A 21,547-nucleotide genomic window follows, 5' to 3' on the forward strand; every position below is an offset into this window, starting at 1 on the left:
ATATGTTATTTAAATTCTCTTGTTACCGGATATATAAAATAAGATTAACCTTTTAAGTATTTCATAAATGAATACGAGACCAATAAATATTTAAATAGGATTTTAAAATATTAGGCATAATAGTATTTTTTTTTAATTTTTAGTATAAATATTATTAAAAAATAGTTGAATTTTGTACTTTTTAATATAATTTCTAAAGCTGCAGACGTTATACTTTATTTGTATATTTGTTAAGAATAGTTGAATGTTATTTATTTGTACTAGACAATTTAATTTTTAATGGTATTATCCGTTCTTCGAATCATGAAAATCAACGTATTATTTTAATATACAAATTCCGTTCATGTCATAATATCCGATATTTAAATATTTGTATAAAAAAGAATGGTATATTTTAGAAAATCCAAGTCATTAAAATACAATACTTATTGTTCCTGTTTTGGCAAAAGGATAAGGCTATATTTGGTGACCTTTTACTAAAATACATACCTGGCAAAAAACTGAATGTGTAAAAAAATATATGAAAGATTCTATGAATAAAAGTTCCGACGAGGTGTGTGCATTATGATTTTCTGGCGTATGTATTTGAATGTACTCAAATGTATATTCGTGCCACATTTAAATTTAACGGTGTAAAAAGTGTTGCCATGTTTGTGATCGTGAACAACATGAATACTTTGATTTATTGCTGTTTAACAATATTATGAGTATCTTATATTTTAAGGACACGGTAACATGCCATGGCAAAATGGCAATTTTCCCTTGTACCAAAATAGGGATGATTTTATGCATATTGTATTTTATTATGATTTTGTGAATTCAGCAAAAATCTGGTAACAAATTATAAATAGTGTTAATCCCTCACTTTACGGTAAAGATTAGTTATTGGAAGATTCTTCTACGGGTGGAAATGGTATATTATATTATAGAATCCCATTTTTCTAAGATAAAGAAATGTCCCAAAACATATATTGGATAAGATATTATAATGTTTGTTCCTTGTGAAATTATTTTTTAAATAAATGTGAGCATGACATTCTATTCCAGAAGATATTAAAGAAAGAAATAAGTCATAAACACACAATTGGGTCGGTTCATTACATGGGTGTAATATATCTTACCCACGGTTAGTCCATGAAAATACTATACAAAGAAAGCTGGCTGAGTGGGGGAGGGCCGCACGGTTAATGAAAAATAATCATATTATAATACTGTTGCTGTTTAGGGGAACGAATGTTTGGTTCGAGGATTATAGTCGCCTTATGGGTCTAACAGTGGTGCACAACCCACATATGGTCATTTATTGCGGCCTAATCAACTAAATCAAATATGCAAAAGTTATCCTAGCTCATAATAATTATGTTGATTAGATTTTCAAAAATGCTTTCATCTGTTGATTTAACTTTTGGTGTTTATTGCGCTGTAGTGTTTATATTACTATCACTATATCGGACTGCACAGCACAACGATGAATGTGTGTGAAATAAAGATAAAAAAATAATCAGTATTTTTCGCTTTCTTCCCACTTTGAAGACAACATAATTATAGTCATATACACTGAAAATACACTCAAGCTGTGCGGTCCATCATAATAAAATTGGCCCTACTAATAAAAAGGTTGCGCATCACTGATATAACTGATGTCATCGTAATAATTTGTGACAAAAATATTTCAGAGATGAAAATGTCTGCCATCGCTATATCAAAATTGTGTAAATCTCTGAAGATTTGTAATTGGTTTATTTATGAAATGAGAGGATATTTTTATTTAATGATGTATAATGATGGTTTTGAATAAAAAGTTTATTATTTTTTATACTACTGACTTTTATTTTTAAAACATCTTATTAAACACAATAGGTATTTATTTTACTGACAGAGGATATCGTCAGTGTTTTGTAAAAAGGGCGAATCAACCATTTTGGCGAAATCGAGATTTTAATGAAAATACAATATGTACCCCACTAGCTCTGTTGTGTAAAAACGGCGAATTTTTATCTCCACAGGAAAGTACTTAAAAACGATAATCAACTAAAATTAAATTAATTAAAATTACGAAATAAAAAGCAAATGTGACATATTAGGCCTTTTAAAATATTATATAATAATACCTATTATAATGACAGTATTCTTTCTAAGCTTTATTATAAACTTGTTAGATATTTATAATCATCTACAGGTAAAAAACAAATAAATATCAAAAGTTAAAAATCCTCCTCCTGTAAAGTAGCATTTTGGTTAATTCGCCCTTTTTACAAAACACCGACGATATATTGTTCACCAACATCTCAACTTGCTTAATATGATCATCTGGGACTAATCAGGTAGCCCGAGTATTATTTTTACATAACTACATATAAATTAAATAATACGTAAGATATTATACAGAGATAATGAAAACCAGTCACACTTATTTCGTAATGTAATCATTATTCCAGTCATCAAAAATATTTATCCTTTGGAACCTGTGAAAATTATTTCATTCAACACATCAATTAAAGATGGTGGGACGTTCTGAATCACTTTGGCTTTTATCCCTAGTATTGTTTTGCTGCAAGTGTTTTCAATGTTTGATACTGTAAAAGAAAACAAAATAATTTAGAAAAAAACAAATTCTTTACATTAACAACATATAGAATATATCGTCACTGTTCTGGCAGAAGACACTAATTTGAAAAAATGACATATTGAGTTAGTTATACCAAAATGTTCCTTATTTCAAACATTACCGTCTGGAAACATTCTTAATAAATAAACAGTCTTTATTTAAAGTCATCCTTTTTACGATTACTTAATAAACTCACATGATAGGCCATTTCAAACATTTTAACAACTTCAAAGTCAAATTACTCAAAACTAGTATTCTCCAGTTAGTGTGTTCTGCCAGAACAGAAATGATATAATTCTGTGCCATATCCGTTGTCAGATATTCGCAATGATTTTGGATATCCTTTCGTTATCTGTGACTACTTAAATCAGTCTTTGAAGTTTTTGTTCAGGCCATTCTTCTATAGAATATAGCATTTGTAAATTAGTTCTGTTTCTTTTCCTGTACATTGTTGATAATACAATTATTTGAAATTTCATGTCAAACTTGAAGGAACGTGTGTAGACAATTCCGCTTAATTAAGCCACCGGTTAACTGTGGCAGCCGCTTATTTGGGCTAAATCTCAAGGAACTAACACTAATTTACATCGTTTAATTGGGACAGTAAATTTAAGATCACCATACACAATAATTCATGGCCCCCACAAGGGGAGGGCTGACAGGGCTCTAGCCTGGGGGAGCGGGTTTAGGAGGGGCCACCCCGGCGCGGTGGGTCAACCAGTTGAGTGAGATAAACACAGCCCACAAATTTACTCTAATAGTAAAATAAGTCACATGGGGCGCTATTTCAATTAAAGTTTACTAACACAAAAATATATGTACATAGCTGTGTGCAATTTAATGATTGATATAATTAAATGATAATTCACGTGTAATATTTTATTTTACAATTATTTTTAGTGTGTTGTTTCCTGTCTAATAAAATTGGCTATTTGTCCAATATGGCGAGGGGTCGCAAAATTGTCGCAATCAGTGCTCTATGAAGCTTAGTGCCTACAACTAAATGATTCAAATTAATTTATTTAAAAATACACGGAATAGCCTTAATTTTACAGCGGAATACCATCTTGGGAACACTACTGTAGAACATCAATTACACTGTCCTTAACCTTTGCACAAAACACAAGAAAAAATGAGACAGAGCCTCCCTCCGCACACACAGCCACCGAACGCGGCCACTAGTGGACGCGTTCAGCTGCGGTCTAATTTTTTCTATGAACGCATTCGGTCCACTTGCTGTAGCAGACGCCGGTGCTCGCTGCAAGTGGCTGACGTTAGTGGTCGAGCACCTGCGTACACTAGGCAGAAACGCCAGCGATTCTCAGTCTACTTCCGAGAGGCGAGTGCGTGTGTTGTTTGAGTGTGTATGTATTGTGTACTCGACGTAATGGAAAATTTCTCTTCGTCTTCGTAAAATTAGTACTATGCTAGTGCTAGCAACAGAGAATCCATTTTCACACACGTCCGCCTTTGTCAATTGTTTTCAAGTGAACTCGGATAGTGGCTGTCACCAGTGGCTCGACCCAGGCGTTTATGGCCGCCACTAGTGGCTTGACCCGACCGCTAGTGGCCGCGTTCGGTGGCCGCGTTCGGTGGCTGTGTGCGCGGAGGCTCTGTTGGTAATTGATTATGCTGACCAAAGGTTTTCTAGTTAGGCCACAGCTCCAATTTTTGAGTTTTGGTTGGAATGCTGGGTTTTTCACTGGTTATAAATTTTAATTGAATATGATAAAGTCAATATCTACAAAAAACAGAAAGAATCCTTAATATTATATTTCTATTAATAAATGCAGTATTTCCACAATTATTTATACAGAAAGGAATTAAATAATTCTGTGAAAGTAATAAAATGGTTCAAATTGATCTGGCTTGACTATAATATTAGGTCTTGGTATCGAACAATAATAAATTAGTAAGTATTACGTTTAAAATTTACGTGGCATTAGCCCTTTTACCTTCCATTTCAAATTTATCAGAATGTACTTCAGAATTACCACAGCATTTTATATGTATCTAAAACAGAAAGAAGAATAATTACTTTTAAAAAATTGACAACACATCCCAGACTCGTTAGTATCAAAACGATTTTATTTAGCACTGGGTTATAGCTCTGAAAACATTTCTCAAAACCTACTTATACCTTTTCATTGAAAAATATTCAATCTCCTCAACCTTTGACATGGCAAAATTGGAGGGAGAAAACGATCGGTAGCTGAAAAAAGTGCACACTTGGACAGTCATACTTACGGGACTTGATGTATTTTTTATGATATGTCATTAGTATAATTTTATCTATATCAATTTAAATAACGAGTCTAGAACAAACTGCACAAATATATTATTTACTGTTTATTTTTCATAATAATTACCTACAGCTGAATTTCAATATATTTTTAATTCGGCAATTATGCTTATATTAATCCAGATTCCGTTGCGACTAGATAATATGTCACTGTAAATAAATTACCATGTTCAATCCTAAACGGAGCGTATGGGCCTCCACAGATTGGAAGTTGTATTAAGAGACTCTTTATATAAGGAATAGTTAGTCATTTGCGCAAACCAATGGGTCCTTGCACTGGGTCAAAAAAGCAACATGCAGATTTTTGACTAGCCGCAGATGTCACAACGTAATTTAAATATGCCAACAAATAAATGTACATTTGAGCTAAAATTGGACACATTTGATTACAAGTCAAACGTAATGTTAAATAATTATTTGCTATAGAGTGTTCGTTACTGGTATTTTGGAAGGTCAGCGTTGAATGTTCGCTTAGTAATTAATCTTCACATCCTTGCAATGGGATAACATGACAACTGATTAAAAACATCATTATGATTTACTGTTTGCATGTGAGCTCAAGTGGTTAATCAATAAAATTGCTTATTCGAAATCAATTTATTTCTGCTGAGGCACTTGGCCATGACGTCAGTTTTCATCGAGAAATAACTTCCCATGACCTTGGTATAATAGTGTGCGTAATTTATATTCTGAAGATACTAATTATAGCCAAGCATAGTACAGAGGCAGGCTCACTAGCCGTAAGACACTGCAAGTAGTGTTCACTCTATAAAATGAAAACATCAGTAGGTACTTATAGTAACAAATAATATACTTACATAACGTACTTCACCGAATATTTGAACAGGCTGAGGGAACGGAAATGGTGGAATAGTGAGTAAATCACAAACTAAAACTCGAATTCGGCATCTGGTGGAGTCATAGACTGAATTAAACTAAAGTGAACAGAATAAAACAATTATTATTTTTTTATTGGCACCTATAAAGATTACAAAAAATAAAAATAAAAGTATAGAAAAAATAAAGATGCCAGAGTACCACAACGTTAACATCAGGCTTCGGACCTGAAGCTGAAATCCGTTATTTTTGTCGAAACGAAAACTGGAACTGAACCGTAAAAATAAAATATGGTTTGTTTGGTTCGGTACAAGTTCAAACACGCGCGTTAACGTGATCTTACTCCCCACTTCAGTTGTCGTAGGTAGATCATAATATGTATGTCAAATTCAAGGTGCAAAGAAATCATTCACGATCATGTGACGTATTTCAACAGAATTCTCTTAATTTATAATATATTATTTTAAAAATTTATGGCTACGGCTGTGCTGTGCTGCATAACCATTGATTTCAGAGCGTGGCGCCGGGCTATCATACAAGTACCATAAAATGTTCTAAATTATGGTAGGACATGTTTTTTAAAATATTTTTTTTTTTAAATTAATCACTTGAAGTTGAACTAAAAACTGATAACCGGAAAACTGTATTTTTTTTCGGAACGAAAAAAAATAATGGTTTGATATGTTAACATAAATTTTTTAATGCAAAAGTGTATCCCTTACATATGATGATGATGAGGAATTTTATGTCAGGGGGATGCTAAAAAGAATTTTAGAAAACTCATTTTTTGTGTAAAATATTATCTCCCCTGATAAAAATGGTATTCCTCATCATTTTCTACACAAGATAAACTATTTTTGCAATAAAAAATGTATAGGTACATATATAAAGAGATCAAGGTATTACCGACAATTTGAGTCATCACCAGTTTAATATTACGTAGGTAGTGTAATTTTGTAATATTGTATTTCCATTATTGTAAGTGTCAGCAAAAACATGTCTATGCTTTCTACCTCCACCGTATCGCATCACCTTTGTTCCTTTAGCTTTTGTGTGTGTGTTTAAAGTGAGAGACACTGAATGTGTTCTGCAGAAGACAGTCGGACACCCCTCCCTCACAGCAGAGTTCAGACATAATATAGATCCACACGTGGGGATGAAGATTTTGTCATAATCTGTGTACTTTGAGTGACTCAATAAATCAAGACGATGTCACCAAATACTGTGTTCAAAAAATGTTTGCTAACCACCTTAACAAGGAGGTACAGGCACACCACGCCGCCCACTCTCGCCTTCTTTAGGAGTGCCAGGGAGGGTAAGGTGACAATATCTATAATTTTTCAAATATGCAGCTTCATCAAATACCTTGAATGTACCTGTACATATATAGTGTGAATATTGTTTGAGTGTTGTGTTTAAATCAGATGTAGGTACTGCTGTTTGTGAAACAAGTAGATATATTAAAATGTCTAAAGCCAACTACACACGTAACTGCATACTTGAATGGTATACTTCTGGACTAATATACCACTCAAGCATGCAGTTACGTTTGTAGCTGTGTAGTGTAGTGTTTGTACATAGGTATACAGAATTATCATATAATGGTGTAGGTCAGAGTTGGCGAACTTCTTTACGTAGACGTGCCAAAATTTCGCAAATAATATTTTTTTTCGACTGTCTTGACGCGCCAAGCAGTTTTTCATGACGAAAGAAAAAGTTTTAAAATTACAATTGAGATTTTGTGGCTACGGCCATTGCTGGCTTTCTTGAGAAGTTGAGGGCTACATCCCGGGTGTATTCCTAATGCACCGGCGTTTTTTTATGATTCCTAAAATAGGGTATGCTTAGCTCATTCGGTGTACTTCCTTGTATCTAATTTATATTTTTTTTTTATTTGCACTTCTCTACTGTTTAATAACTTAATATTGATCTATTTCTTTTTATATAATACTGTTTTAATAATACTTTCTAAATGTCATGTTGTGAGTATCTTAAATTAATAATTTGTAATGTTACGTATGTAAAAATAAATAAAATTTGAATTTGAAATGTGTACCTATAAATATGCATGAGATGTTTTCAAATTAATAATTTGAATTTTTATGTATGTTCAATATATAGAATGTTACTCATACATTCTCAAATCGTGTGAATTATTCGTTGAATAAAAGAAATAGTTTATCTATAATAATAGGTAAACTATAATATTGCTAGAAATACAGCCGTAGTGAGAAAGATGAAATCGCTTTTTTTTAGATAACATTAAACCTAATTAGGATCCAAAGTTAGTAAGTAATCCCTATTATCAAAATTGATTGCAAATCTTCATCAATTAATACTGACCTGCATTGGGATTTAACGTAGGGGTGTTTTTCTCTTTGAAAATGTCTTCTCATAGAAATAGGTGCAGTCAGATATGATTTTAGTTGACCATAGTCATCGCTTGGAAGACATTTGTAGAATATAGTTAAATTTGCCCTTTAACATGTCATCATACTCCAGATTAATCACTTCCAATTGAAGGTTAGGTGGAAACTCTTCAATTATTATTGTAATCATAAAAATTGAAATTTGGAAATACGTTGCAGAAACTGTAGTACCATATCAAAAAATGGGTATATCCTCAAGTAAATTTGACTCCTTTTCATTTTAGACATCACACCATTCAAAAAATTCAAATATGTAAAATCAATTCTTAGCTACTAAGACATTCAAAAAGAGGCGATGAGCCAGATTTTACAAACAGGCTGCGATTTGCCGACCCGTCTAATAATATTAAATGTTAGGTAGGTACTTACATTCTGTATATAATATTTTCCATCAATCATGCTAAGATATCCGACTATGCGGCATTTTATAATAGTTTCGCTACTATTTGAGACTAAATTGTTCAATTCTATTGGCCTGTACCATTTATCCTACAAATAATATAAAAATAACCAACATTAAATAACTGCAAAATACATTAAGTAAGAAGTTCAGCATTATTATAATAAAAATATACTAGTAATGATTAATCAATAATCACTAACATTATAGTCATTTTCATGGGCATGGATTGGTTTCAAGTCCATAATAAATAGTATAAAAATATTTTATCAGTCATCACAATAGTGCATTAAATGCACACCAATAAATTTTATTGGTTCTATCCTTCAATCCTTGGTACCTATGTAGGTACAAGTGACTACTGGAAATGTAATACAATGATACCAATTTCAGTGATTGTATAAAGCAATTGGGATACAAATTACAAAAATTGCAATGCGTAGTAAGTGAAATATGATTGACACTATTTATTATTTTGACAAAAATGACGACAAACGTCAGGTGTATTTGGCGCTTTTTTGTAGTTTTAGAATTGCCAGATACGGCTTTGTTTCTACCATTTCCCATAGACAAATTATTTAACTTATAGGGTAATAATTATTACGAGTTATGCCAACCGTACTAATAAAATTTATAGTATTGTGTACTATAATTTTGGTCCACGTACTATGTACGATATAAAAATGTATAGTACGCCTGAAGAAATATAATTTTAAATATTGGAAAAAGATTTTTTTTAGAAATTTACTCTTTACTTTTTTTAAATTTGATAGGAACAGATCGTAAAAACTATAACAAGTCATCGTATACTATTTTAAGCAAGGCTTGAACAAAAACGAACCGTGCGAGTGAGTAAGCATTCGGCACGCTTATACTTGGCTGAATTTTGAAAATTTGAAAACCGTTGCCGGAAAAAATTGATTTGTCTGATTACCTACGTGCATTTAAAAACTGCGAGCACGCTGTTGAAAATTTTTTTTTATGTTAAATTTAATATACAGTTAGTGGTAAATATTTTTATTTATTTTAATAGAACATAATATGGTTAACAGTGTTGTGTTTAAATTTGATAGTCGTACTGAGAAGCAACACGATGGTATAACGTTTCATAGTTAAGTTGATAATAATAAAATCGTTGTTCTACTGTGCATTAAGCCTCCCCAAACCAAAGCGAATATTCGCAGCGAATTCGCAACGCCCTCGCTGTCGCTGTCGCTACCGCTTGGATTTGATGCGAATTCGCGTTTGGCCCCACACCAAAGCGTCAGTGACGCAGCCATAAACTAAATAATTTTATTTACGCGCCAGATTTAAAATTGTAAATAATATTAATATTTTACGCCAAATATTCTATCATTTTTATGAATTAAATATGAAAAATATACGTACACCATAGCGCTTTCAGAATTGCTACAACTTTTACCCACTTTGCGTAAAGTGTATTTTAATTATCTGAAACAAGGTTGCAGCATTGGAAGCAGCCATAGACTAAATACATATACGAATGTCAAAGTGACAGTTGTTTGTTGACAAAATGTACACGTCTTCTGAATGCTTATTACACGCTGAAGATATAATGAGATGGCGTGTGACAAATTACATCGACATTTAATATAACCTTACTTTATGACCGGGCAAGATTGCCATGGCTCATAGGTAAGATAGATTTACTCAGTTTCATAACTGCACATATTATAAATAAGCATTTACCATGAAGGGTTAACAGGATTTGAAGGTAATATGCTATTGAAATAACATGTCTCCTTTATTTGAATTATTGTAGGTTTTGACTATTTTGCGTTTCTACGCAGAGGGAGCGTACCAAAAACGGGTAGGCCTAGTCTTCTGCGCAATGAGCCAGGCATCAGTAAGCAGATGCATAGGAAACGTGTCCGATGCTATAATAGCAGTGCTTAGTAATACTTACATACAGTCGCCATACAGCGCTGACAGTCTTTAGTGTTGTGTTGATACCCTCTGATCAATGTATACAATATTACAATGTACATGTCATGTAACTAGAGTAACTGCGCATAGACACAACAAGTAAATTACCTACCCAATAAGAATTTAACGGGAATATTATTTTGTGTCGGTAAAAATATTTTTTAATTTCAGACTTCAAGAAAGGGCAGGTTTCCCGAAAATCATTGGGCGCATTAACTGCACCCATGTGCGAATATACCCATCATACTTGGAGACTTTCAAAAATGAGCGCAGAAAATTTTCTGTAAATGTGAAATTCGTAATAAAATCTATGTTGCTTCTGATACATTCATATTCATTACGTATAATATCATAACATGACATTTATTTTTATGCAGGTATCTGACATGTCTGACATGGACATTCTGGCAGTGAGTGCCAGATTTCCTTTGAGTGTTTATGACCAATTCATATTTAGTGGATCGTTGGTAAAAACTGAAATGAAACATCTACAGAACGACAAGAATTGGGAATTTTGTTTTATTAGGGAAGTATGTTAAACTTTACTTTACTATGGCAGTACCAGTAACAAATATTTTTGTTTGGTTTATATTCATCCGTATTTTGTATAGGTACTTCAAAGGAATCAAAATTTTGCATAGGTATGAATATGATATTTAATGAAACAGTTTTTTAATTATTTAAATCCTGATTTCTAATATTTTTACAACTTTCAGTCGAAAACATATTCAAATTAACAGACTGTGTATATTGAAATCATTCTAGTGCCACCATAGGCCAGCCAGACTCACTACACGGCTGCCCGCTGTTTGACCAGGGATGTGATTGAGTGTTTTTGGATAATGGACCACACCAGATCGCATAGCTACAGCAACAAGTGCAAGACCAACCGTGGCTATACATACAGTATACATGTATATATTAAATATAATTTATGTATATTTATTTATGGCTTATACACCGAAACAAAATATGTCACTTAACTGTACTTGAATATTTTTGCAGGATCATTCAATAAAAAATACTTGGTTTAGGTTAAGAAAGTTTTAATAATCATTTTTGCACAGAATACAAGAAAAATATTTATATAATTATTAGAATTACAATGAGCTTTAAAAGTAACACGATATTGTAATAAAATGGACAAATATGAAAAAAAATAACAATAAATTGTATATAGATAGGTAGACAGGGTTCAGATGATTCTGGCAGTGCAGGCGACTCATTTAGGTGTCAGTATTGTTACTTTCAAATGACAATAACACCGTTCCAATGTGATTCGGTCGTGCCAGAAGACTCTGTCCTTCCTCTATTTAGTAACCGGGCGTTTTACAACTTTAAATGAAAATTAAGTGGGTATATAGATAGTATATTTTTTCTAGTATAATATTATTTAATTAGGTGACTTTTTATTTCTTTATTACTTGAAATGGTGTTTATATGGTAGATGGATTATAATGGTTTTGAAATATAGTTATTTTTGTTAATTCTACTTTAACTGAGTCATTTACCTTGACAGCTGTTTCGGCACATAAACTCATTTTCGGAATATTCAACAATAATTTGTGATTATAAAAGAGCTACAGGTCACGTAGCAAATTAAATACGCTTAGTTAAATAATAAATACGTACCAAATATTTTACAAAATACACCACATACATCCATCGAATATGGTATATAAAATACAGATTCAAGTATCAAATAATTCTTGGATAAATAGATGTTTATGTAAGTATATGTTTTTTTAAATACTTACATGATACTGTGTTGTATAACATTTAAATTTATATTTTTGATTTTGATTTACATACTTAAATGTACCTACATAAATTTGTAATGTACAGTAGGAACTTAATTACATTTTTAACATTAGGAAATTACCATTATTCGATTCTATCCACCCGCCATGTCTATAATCACCCCAACGCTGGATAGAAAGAGACATCACACAAAATTGGCTGTTTGATAATAAATGGTAGTTGAAAAATATTTTAGAGTATGATTATGTCCATAGAAACAGGTTTTAAGTCATTCATATTTGTCCGAATAATGTGTAGCAGAAAAATAGAAATTTTAAAAAGGGTCTATTCAGTATTCACCCCATTCTACGGCAAACATTTTTCTTAATAAAAATAGGTAGATCAATAGAGGAATCATAAAATGGACCTTGGCCCTCGCCCACGCTTTATTCATCCTTGTATATTATATTATCACACTTAATGTTTTGGAAAATTCATTAACATTGTGCACAAATGCCACTTTTGTTGATTGACACTTCACTTAGTTGATCTCTTTGTTCACGTGAAGTACAATAAAAGTATGTAGCAGCGAAGAACTAGAGACCGAAAATAGTAGAAGGAGCTAGAAGAGGCTTTCATCTAGCAGTGGAATGACCCCGACTGATGTTTATGATGAAATATTATTTTATTCCTGTTTATGCCGGGGGTTTCATTTTTAATTTCTTCTGGTGCTTTGTACCTACGTTGAAAGGTTGAAGATCTTTGCTAAAATTAAATTCATCACAAAGCATTAGTATATCTCCAACATCATTCAGGTAGGTATCCATGATGATAATATAATATTATGTACTTAGAGGAGGTACCTGACCTTTATATTTACATGCACATAAAATTATTAATCTTATTGCCTAATGCAGACCAAGATATACCTACCTACATAATATTACATGAACAGAAGTTTAAGAACATCTCAATTAAGTTTAAAATGTTTGTAGGTAGGTATACAAATTAATGTGAAACAGAAAACATTGGTTATGTTAGGTAGGTACATGGAACATGTAGATATTATCTTGGTTCGCGGTCGGCACTGGGCAAAACCAGTTTATTAGCTCAATATACCTATACATGATGAAGGAAATATATACCTAGTAGGTATATAGGTACATAATATCGTTTTTGTGATTGAGGTCTCTTGAGATCAAAAAACAAACACAACCTAGGTATGTCCTACTGTAAATAACCCGATAGTAAGTAGTATGTAAGGTTTTTGGTCTAAAACCTTACAAAATACCACAATGACGACATGGAGTACCTACTTATCTACCTATATGTATATTATATCTTTAGCTACAATAGAAATGCTATGCTGCATAATGTTAGATGCAAAAAAATAATCTTAAAGACTACCTATCTAACCTAAAAAAATATTATCAACGAATATAAAATGGGTATTTACGTGACCGATACCGAATATGATTGAAGTAGGTATTGTAAATGATACCTAATTAAGTATAACATTATTGATATGACTGCTCGAAAGTCGAAACCAAAACGTCAAACGATCGCAATAAGTTAGAACTGTCAGTGCACTAACAATCAAAGTTATAAAGTTTCTGTTATTAAAGGCTGTGCATGACGCAAATTAATAATATGTATTTTTTAAATATCGGGACCTTAGATTAAAGTTATTTATTTATAATAGCGTATTCATCCTGTCAAAAAACTTTACATACTTTGGTTAGACAAAGATAAAAGATATTATTATGACGACCTTCATACCATTTTCAACAATTTCCCTGCAAATTTCATCCCATATCTTATCTTTCTTTCTTATGTTTTGTAGTCACTGTCAGAGAAATTATAAAGGATTGGATATTTCCGGACCAACTCGATCAGCTGCTAAATGTCTTCGCCATTTTGATTTTGCTAATTCCCTTGGCGAAATTGTCCGCCGCGAATAAATTCGCTGTCGACAGAGTTCCCGAAAATCGCAGCGAATATTCGCTGCAAATTCGTACTCAAGACGCAAGGCGGTCGCGCAAGCGTGCTCTGTCCCGTAAGCCAATACGAGCTTGATTGGCGAATAATTCGCTGCGAATATTCGCTTTGGTTTGGGGAGGCTTTATACGCTAGAAACGCGGCTTAATTTTGCCGTAAAATAGGTCACCTCTATGTATGAGGCTCTCTGATCCAAAAACCATGAAGTATTTACATTTTTTTGAAAAATCATATTATGAACAAAATCGGATGTGTTGCTTCAGAAGAATCGATCCATACATTTATTTCATTCCTAAAACCGCCATTTACCACCATTTTTACTGTCCAAAATCGTGTCCAGTTCCAAAAACCGTTATATGCATTATTTTATAGAAAAACGAAAATAAGTGGTGGGTACTGTCAATTCCCTCCACTTTAAAAGTGAAAACACGCTGTCACTTTTATTCTTTGTATGGATTTTAGTCTGGATTCAGGACTTGGAGGTGGACAATTAACACACCGGAATTGTGGTGGAAACGGCGAAATTATTTACGTTTAATATTATCTAATGGTTATATTTTTATACAAATTCTTTTCAATTTAATTTTGGCGGATAGCGAGGTTAACACTGCTTACTGCGTTGCTGTCAAAAATGCTTCTCCCGCGCTAAAACAAACGGCCGCTTACGAGCGGTACAAATGCGGCGTTGCTGATCGTATGTTTCTGTAACGGCATTCAGACAATGTTGCCGGTCAGATATTTAGATTACGATAGCGCGTGTAACTGAACAGTGCGGCGGCTTGATAAGGGGTGGTTGCAACTCTATGCGTTGAAGGATCAAAGCCCTCCCGGTACGTTGGCGGCCGGAGAGACTCGGATGTCAGCACTAGTAGCATAGTGGTTCGCGGTTCCCGGGCCTACCGTAAGGCTGATGAGAAGAGGGCGTCGCGCCCAGCCCTCTCAACACCCTCGGACCGTCGGCGACCGGAGAGACTCGGATGTCAGTACTACGCCGCTTCGTGTGCGTAGTGGTTCGCGGTTCCCTGGGTCTACCGTTCGGGTGGGTGCTGAGAGAGGACGTCGCACCCAGCCTTCCCAACAGCGACTGTCCGAAAATCGGACGATCCTTCACGAAAATGCATACCGGCGTACTACTCGACACTTTTTTGCTCGCTTGCCCTGCCGTGGCTATCGAATTACATGCACTGCACTGTTATTTAACTAATACAATTTACACTTAAAATGACTTTATAGTTTATAAAATTATTGTTAAAAATACCAGGGCCCGAAATGGACCGAAACGCCATTCCACCTCATACAACCGCTCCGGGTTATAAAATTTTCCACTTCGAGCACTGAAATAATTTAATTAAAACATCGCTTCCGAACACAAAACAGTTAAAACTAACTAATCTATGACTTATGGCTGAGGATGCTGCTTGGCTGCTTTCCGCTGATGGAGGCTGCTTTGCTCAGCTGAAGGAGGTCGCTTTGTAGCTCTCTTCATCATGGTGCATCTGGGCCAGGGCTGATTGCAAGGCTCACAGACACGCTGCTGTTGACGAAGAAGGCTCAAGCGGCTGATGATGCAGGGCATTTGATGCTGTTTTCCCTCGTTGTAGCCAGGGTCTTGCCCGATACAAGTTCGCTGGCGGATGCAGTTGGTCGGGTGTACATCGGGAGCCCTGACTTCGCAATCCGGGTGCTTCTGCTCCTTTCTTCGCTGGCTTGGCTTTGGCAGTATCCTCTTTCTACTGATTATTACTATGGTTTGTTGAGCGCCACCAGAGGGCAAGCCTCTGGACGTTTTTTCCTCGCCGTTTCCTTTTCCTGTGTTTGGATCTCAGGGTGTTTCCGGGTGAAAGAAATTCCACCTGATTCTTGATTCCAGACGATCAAAATCAAGAAGCCACGATGACAGGGCCATTTGTCAATTCCCTCCACTTTGAAAGTGAAAACACGCTGTCACTTTTATTCTTTGTATGGATTTTCGTCTGGATTCAGGACTTGGATGTGGACAATTAACACACCGGAATTGTGGTGGAAACGGCGAAATGTATTTACGTTTAATATTATCTAATGGTTACATTTTTATACAAATTCTTTTCAATTTAATTTTGGTGGATAGCGAGGTTAACACTGCTTACTACGTTGCTGTCAAAAATGCTTCTCCCGCGTTAAAACAAACGGCCGCTCGTTACCTTAGAACAGTGTTGCCATCCTTTTCTATGCTGATTATAGTACAAAGGCGTAAAAATTATAGTATTTCTGAAAAATATATAGTACAGCAACATTTTCAGTCTTGAATCCTTTAAAAATATAGTATTTTGGTATATTTGGGGTTATATTATAGTATTTTACATTTTTCGCAGAATTAAAATTATAGTATTGTACTATAATTATAGTACGGTTGGCATCACCGATTTAGAACAACAAGGTATCATCTGGCATTTATACCAAACTGAGATATTGAGCTCAAAAGTTTTGAATATGAATAAAATCTTAACTATATGGAATGAAAATTGGTGTATATTAACAATATTATTATCATTGCATTATGTTTGTATTTTCAAAGCATTTTATACTAAATATATCTGATATTATCTAATCCAGACAATAAAATTTTGTGATGGAACTTAATTGCTCTGAAAATCGAAAAAAATCAGAGCAACAAAGTTCTATCTGATTATTGAACCTTGATGTTGTGAAAATGTTTTGCTACAGGGCTTAACTATTGTGTTTAAAATTGAATAAAAATACCTTTTTCGATAAATTCTTTATTAGAACAACATTAAATTAAACATTGTTTATGAAAAATGACAGGACGTGGTATAAAAAAATGTTGCATAATACTGAGATTTAGAACAATATTAATAGTATATAAAATGACAGGAAAGTATCTTCACTTTCAAGGTTTTTGTTCTTAGAATCCATATGATACATGATGAACTCTCCATTGTACTCACATAACTTCACAGCTCTGAAAAAAAAGTTTTTATGATAATAATAGACTGGCATAAAAAAAATACTTTCACAAAACTATTATTACAAAACCTCTCAAATTACTCAATTTTTAAATGAAACTTAATAAAGATATCATTGTATTGTCACTGCAGTGATTCATGAAGTAATAATTAAATAGTTTATGAAAAGAGCTATTGCAACTATTATTATTTAGTCAGTATCATCGCCAACAAGCGGCGGCTCCTCTAACACCATGCATGTGCGCTGCACTGCTTTTTCCTAAACATCACTCAATGTGCAACAATTCTATTCATAAGTCATCACTCGTTTAACGCAATTTAATCCATGTAAATTTATACCAAAAGCATATACTTAGTGAACAGTCACCGAATTCATGCGCTCGTCGTGAACGCACAAATATGGATCTTAGTTTGGCGTTCATATTACATTGGGTAATAACAGTTCAAGCCGACACGTGAAAACGATAAATAACTCATGAATACACAAAATTTTATGACCATTTGGGACGCAGCTCAAAAGTTACGCGGAAAAATGTAGTAATTGAGATTTAGCAGGATTGATAAAAAAATAGATTTTTTTTTATTTAAATCTCATATAAATTCATTGAAAATAGGCTGATATTGAATACAAATTGTTTATCAACATAAATATTTTGGATCGATCCTTTAATCGTTCTATACTTGCAAATGTTTGAATATAATTTATAAAAAAAATAAAATCTTAGTTACCATGTTCTTTCTCAAAGTAAGTGAATTATTAACATGATGTCATGTTTTTAACAATGCAGGCATTTTGCTGGAGTTTTATTGCTTTTTGTAGACGAAGAAACTGACGATTTGTCGAGAGTCGAAAAATACGTACCTACCTATTCAAAACAATCAATAGTTACCCATTTTGTTTTTTTAATATTTTCTTCAAATATTATTTCTTACATACAATTCAGTATGATTTCTGTCGTCGTCGGTAAGTCGGCTTTTTAGGTGTTTTGTCAAGTTATTTCGATAGTTTTGTTCATAAAAATAAATTCATAACAGTATATATACTTTATTTATGTTATATTATATATCAGGGAAGTGTATGTGTTTTAAAATGATAAATTTTGAATAAAAGATTTATAATACTTATTACTTATAATTATAGTTCAATCAGTGAAGTGTATGTGTTTTAAAATGATGTCGGTAAACGTAGACTTTATCAATAATAATAATAAGAGTCAGAATAAAAAAGGATGGTCCGATGACATCTGTGGAAATTGAAAAGAGTTTTTCAATCATTAAAAGAATTAAATCGTCTTTCAGAAATACTTACCATGAATCAGGACTGACTTAACATGTCTACCTGTGTTATGCATTGAGAAAAAACTTTTACAAACAGTTCAAGACTTTAATGAGAAGTGATTGAGGTGTTCGCTAAACAGAAACAACGCTGAATTGATATGCTTTTTAAATAAGGTAAGAAAATTTTGAGTGCACCCCCAATGAAAGCAATTTTGGAAACCACCGGCCGCCACTGTCGCCAACATCTATGTTTTCTTCGTAAACAACATACTCTGCAATTGCTTCAAGTACTTCCACCCACCTGAATAATAAAAAGGATAATATATATGAAATTATGACGTATTCTAGAAACAATTTATTCAGATGTGATGTCACATTTACAAAATATGAGAGAACAGCAAATAAATTAAGTACTCATTTGAAAAGAAACATAACTGCCCAAAATTCTCATCAATTGTAATATCATCAGACAGTACCTATAACTTGAAGATTGTTTATATTATCCAATAAATTGAGATTGTTGCTGAAAATAAATAGATAATAGAATAACTTATATTAAATTTGAAACAAAATAGAATAATTAATTGCAATACATGAATAACAAAAATAATACATAACCTCAAACTTACCTTGTATTTAAAGCAACGATATTCTAGGTTGGTGAGGTATATTCGTAATATTATCATCCTCTTAAATGTCTGTATGTTATTTTAATTAAATTGTTGAAAAATGAAGCGCGAATATTTGAGAGAAACGTACTAGTTTGACAGCTGAACAGAAATGAAAACATATTGCTCCAAATTTTTTTTTTTTTACAGTAAATGGTCCATAGTTGCTTTCAAATTTTAAATGGAACCATGTTGTTCCAAAACAAATTACCAGTGCATCTGATATAGAACTTTGGTGGCTTTGAAACGATCAGAGGAACTCGTAAGCTGGAAAGCTATATTGATATTACTGCGTGTTCCAGCGCTCTGCTCACCAGAGTTAAAAATTGGAGAGTATGTCGTGATGCAGCGTTGGGATCCGACCACAATGCGATTGTTTTTTCATTACAGGCCGCAGATAGCTACGCTGCAAACAAAACTTCAAATGTCAATCAACAGCGACCAGGTTTGTTTAAGACGTCTAAGGCTAACTGGATAGATTTTGGGCTTCCACTTATTTCCCAGATTCAGGATCGCGGTATCACTGTAGATAGTTTGGATAGCGTCACAGACGCACATGAGCTCGAAAACATTGTCAAAGAATGGTCATTGGCGAATGAGTCAGCATGCGAGAGCACGATGGTGCGCTCTTCGGGCGAAGGATTCCAAAGAAAAAGTAATCCATGGTGGAGTCCGAAACTGGATACACTGAAGACGGCTTTTAGAGTAGTAAGGACAAAATTTCGAAATTCAGGCGTGGTTCGACGGCCATAAACCATAAAGTTTTTTTTTAAATCTTGTAACACAGTATTAAAGAGAAAATTATTATAAGAATTTTGGTACCAAAAAGTCAAAATTGACCAAAATGCCAGATGATACCTTATTGTTCTAAGGTCACGCGCTCACGAGCGGTACAAATGCGGCGTTGCCGTTCGTATATTTTTGTAACGGCATTCAGAAAATGTTGCCGTTCAGAGATTTAACATTATTTAATTATTTTCGCAATCAACTCATACTATTTGTTGGTTTGATACCGACTCTGGCCTCTCCAGATACACAGAGACATCCCTAAATGGGGACCATTCGGGGGTATAACAGTACCTGCATCAAACTGACCTATTCATTTTAGTATCAACGGAATTTATTGTATGAAAACGCAACAGATTAGACGAGCAAAACAGATAACTTGTGACAATACGATTTATGTTTGGCCAGAGTGAACGCGCGGGCAGTGGGGTGGCAGCGGAGCGTGAAACTCAAACGTATAATTGCGTGTGCAATTCCCAAAAAACGACACTGTCTACGAACATATCACGCGTGGTTAGACGTTTGAGTCGCGCACGCCGCTGCTGCCCCGCCGCCCACTCTGTTCTAGTACTAAATAAAAACATCCACAGCAAGACAACATGGCCTAGTCAGGCTTGCCATATTGCTTTGCTGGCTGGGATGGTTTGATCGGCTTTGCAGCAAGTCATCCGCAAAGAGTGTTGTGGAATATTGGGAACCACAAATTAAAAAAGAAACGCGTTAGGTATCGTACCAACTTACTTGACCTCTTGGTTGGTTGAGAAAAATTGTACCTACAATTTATTTCTTTCACAAAGGCAAAAATGAATAAAAATTTGATTATTTATTTTTGTTGGATGAGATATTTTTTCGGTGAAGTTATCTAAAAATAAGGGTTTCTTAATATAAAAATATATCTAGTTTTCTTAAAGCCGCGTTAACACGGTCCAAGGGGACATCTTCATACTAATTATTCCGGTCCAAGCTAGCTTGGATGAGTAGGACTCGTTTCAAGTAGCTTGGATAGGAGTAATTTGTATGAAGATGTCCCGTACGAGTGCGCTTGGATGGCGCTCGGTCCAAGTGTACTTGGATCGTACTTGGATCGTGTCAACGCGGCTTAAGGGTGGTTTTTAGTCCCGAATATATTTTTTTGTCAAATAATATACCTACCTACTTTTGCAGAGCCTACAATTCCACGTTGAAAAGATGGCAACACTATCCTACAAACTTATCTAAAGAACGGTAAAAAATGGAACTAAAAACTACGACATGGACGCCATTTTGAAAACGTCATTCGAATGTCAGATTCTGTCCAGTTACGACTGTTGATTGGGTAGTTTACGACAGTGGCTCCCCTATCCATTCTTTAGCGCTTGGCCGTAGTCATGGGGCGTGTACGACGCGGAATAGGCGCGGGGACGGGCACGGGTAGAGTGTCCGTAGTAGCCCGCGCGCGTCCAGTCGTGTTCAGCGTCAAATCAGGGATAGGAAACCATAAACACAGAAAAGTTTTTACTGGAAAACTCCTATTTGAAATGCCAAAACTTTGCAGCAAAATATGGGGCCAATGAAATCAATATGGAAAGCACTAATTTAACAGAAGAATTTT

General features: G+C 34.0%; 2 protein-coding genes across 6 annotated transcripts; one reads left to right on the top strand and one right to left on the bottom strand.

The window, feature by feature from the left end:
* Positions 1–1,814: 1,814 nt before the first annotated feature.
* Positions 1,815–9,110, bottom strand: LOC147068297 (uncharacterized). Its single transcript, XM_085953282.1, has 5 exons — positions 8,780–9,110; positions 8,546–8,665; positions 5,729–5,845; positions 4,564–4,621; positions 1,815–2,576 (listed from the first exon to the last, which is right to left on the bottom strand). Exons 1-5 carry the CDS (start codon positions 8,819–8,821, stop codon positions 2,452–2,454), a joined length of 462 nt encoding a protein of 153 aa, XP_085809408.1. The 5' UTR covers positions 8,822–9,110; the 3' UTR covers positions 1,815–2,451.
* Positions 9,111–10,072: 962 nt separating this feature from the next.
* On the top strand, positions 10,073–13,737 carry LOC147068298 (uncharacterized). 5 transcript variants are annotated; one of them, XM_085952466.1, is made up of 4 exons: positions 10,073–10,232; positions 10,695–10,806; positions 10,901–11,053; positions 11,289–13,737. In XM_085952466.1, exons 1-4 carry the CDS (start codon positions 10,222–10,224, stop codon positions 11,334–11,336), a joined length of 324 nt encoding a protein of 107 aa, XP_085808592.1. In that variant the 5' UTR covers positions 10,073–10,221; the 3' UTR covers positions 11,337–13,737. The 5 variants fall into 5 exon arrangements, 1 of the variants encoding a protein (XP_085808592.1); XR_015071342.1 differs by having other exon boundaries at positions 10,085–10,311; positions 10,901–11,164; XR_015071339.1 differs by having other exon boundaries at positions 10,085–10,311; positions 10,901–13,737.
* The last annotated feature ends 7,810 nt before the right edge of the window (positions 13,738–21,547 follow it).

Source organism: Rhyacophila brunnea, unplaced genomic scaffold, assembly GCF_057557595.1.
Source record: "Rhyacophila brunnea isolate RB1 unplaced genomic scaffold, BYU_Rbru_1.0 scaffold_3, whole genome shotgun sequence".
Taxonomy (NCBI): Eukaryota; Metazoa; Arthropoda; class Insecta; order Trichoptera; family Rhyacophilidae; genus Rhyacophila; species Rhyacophila brunnea.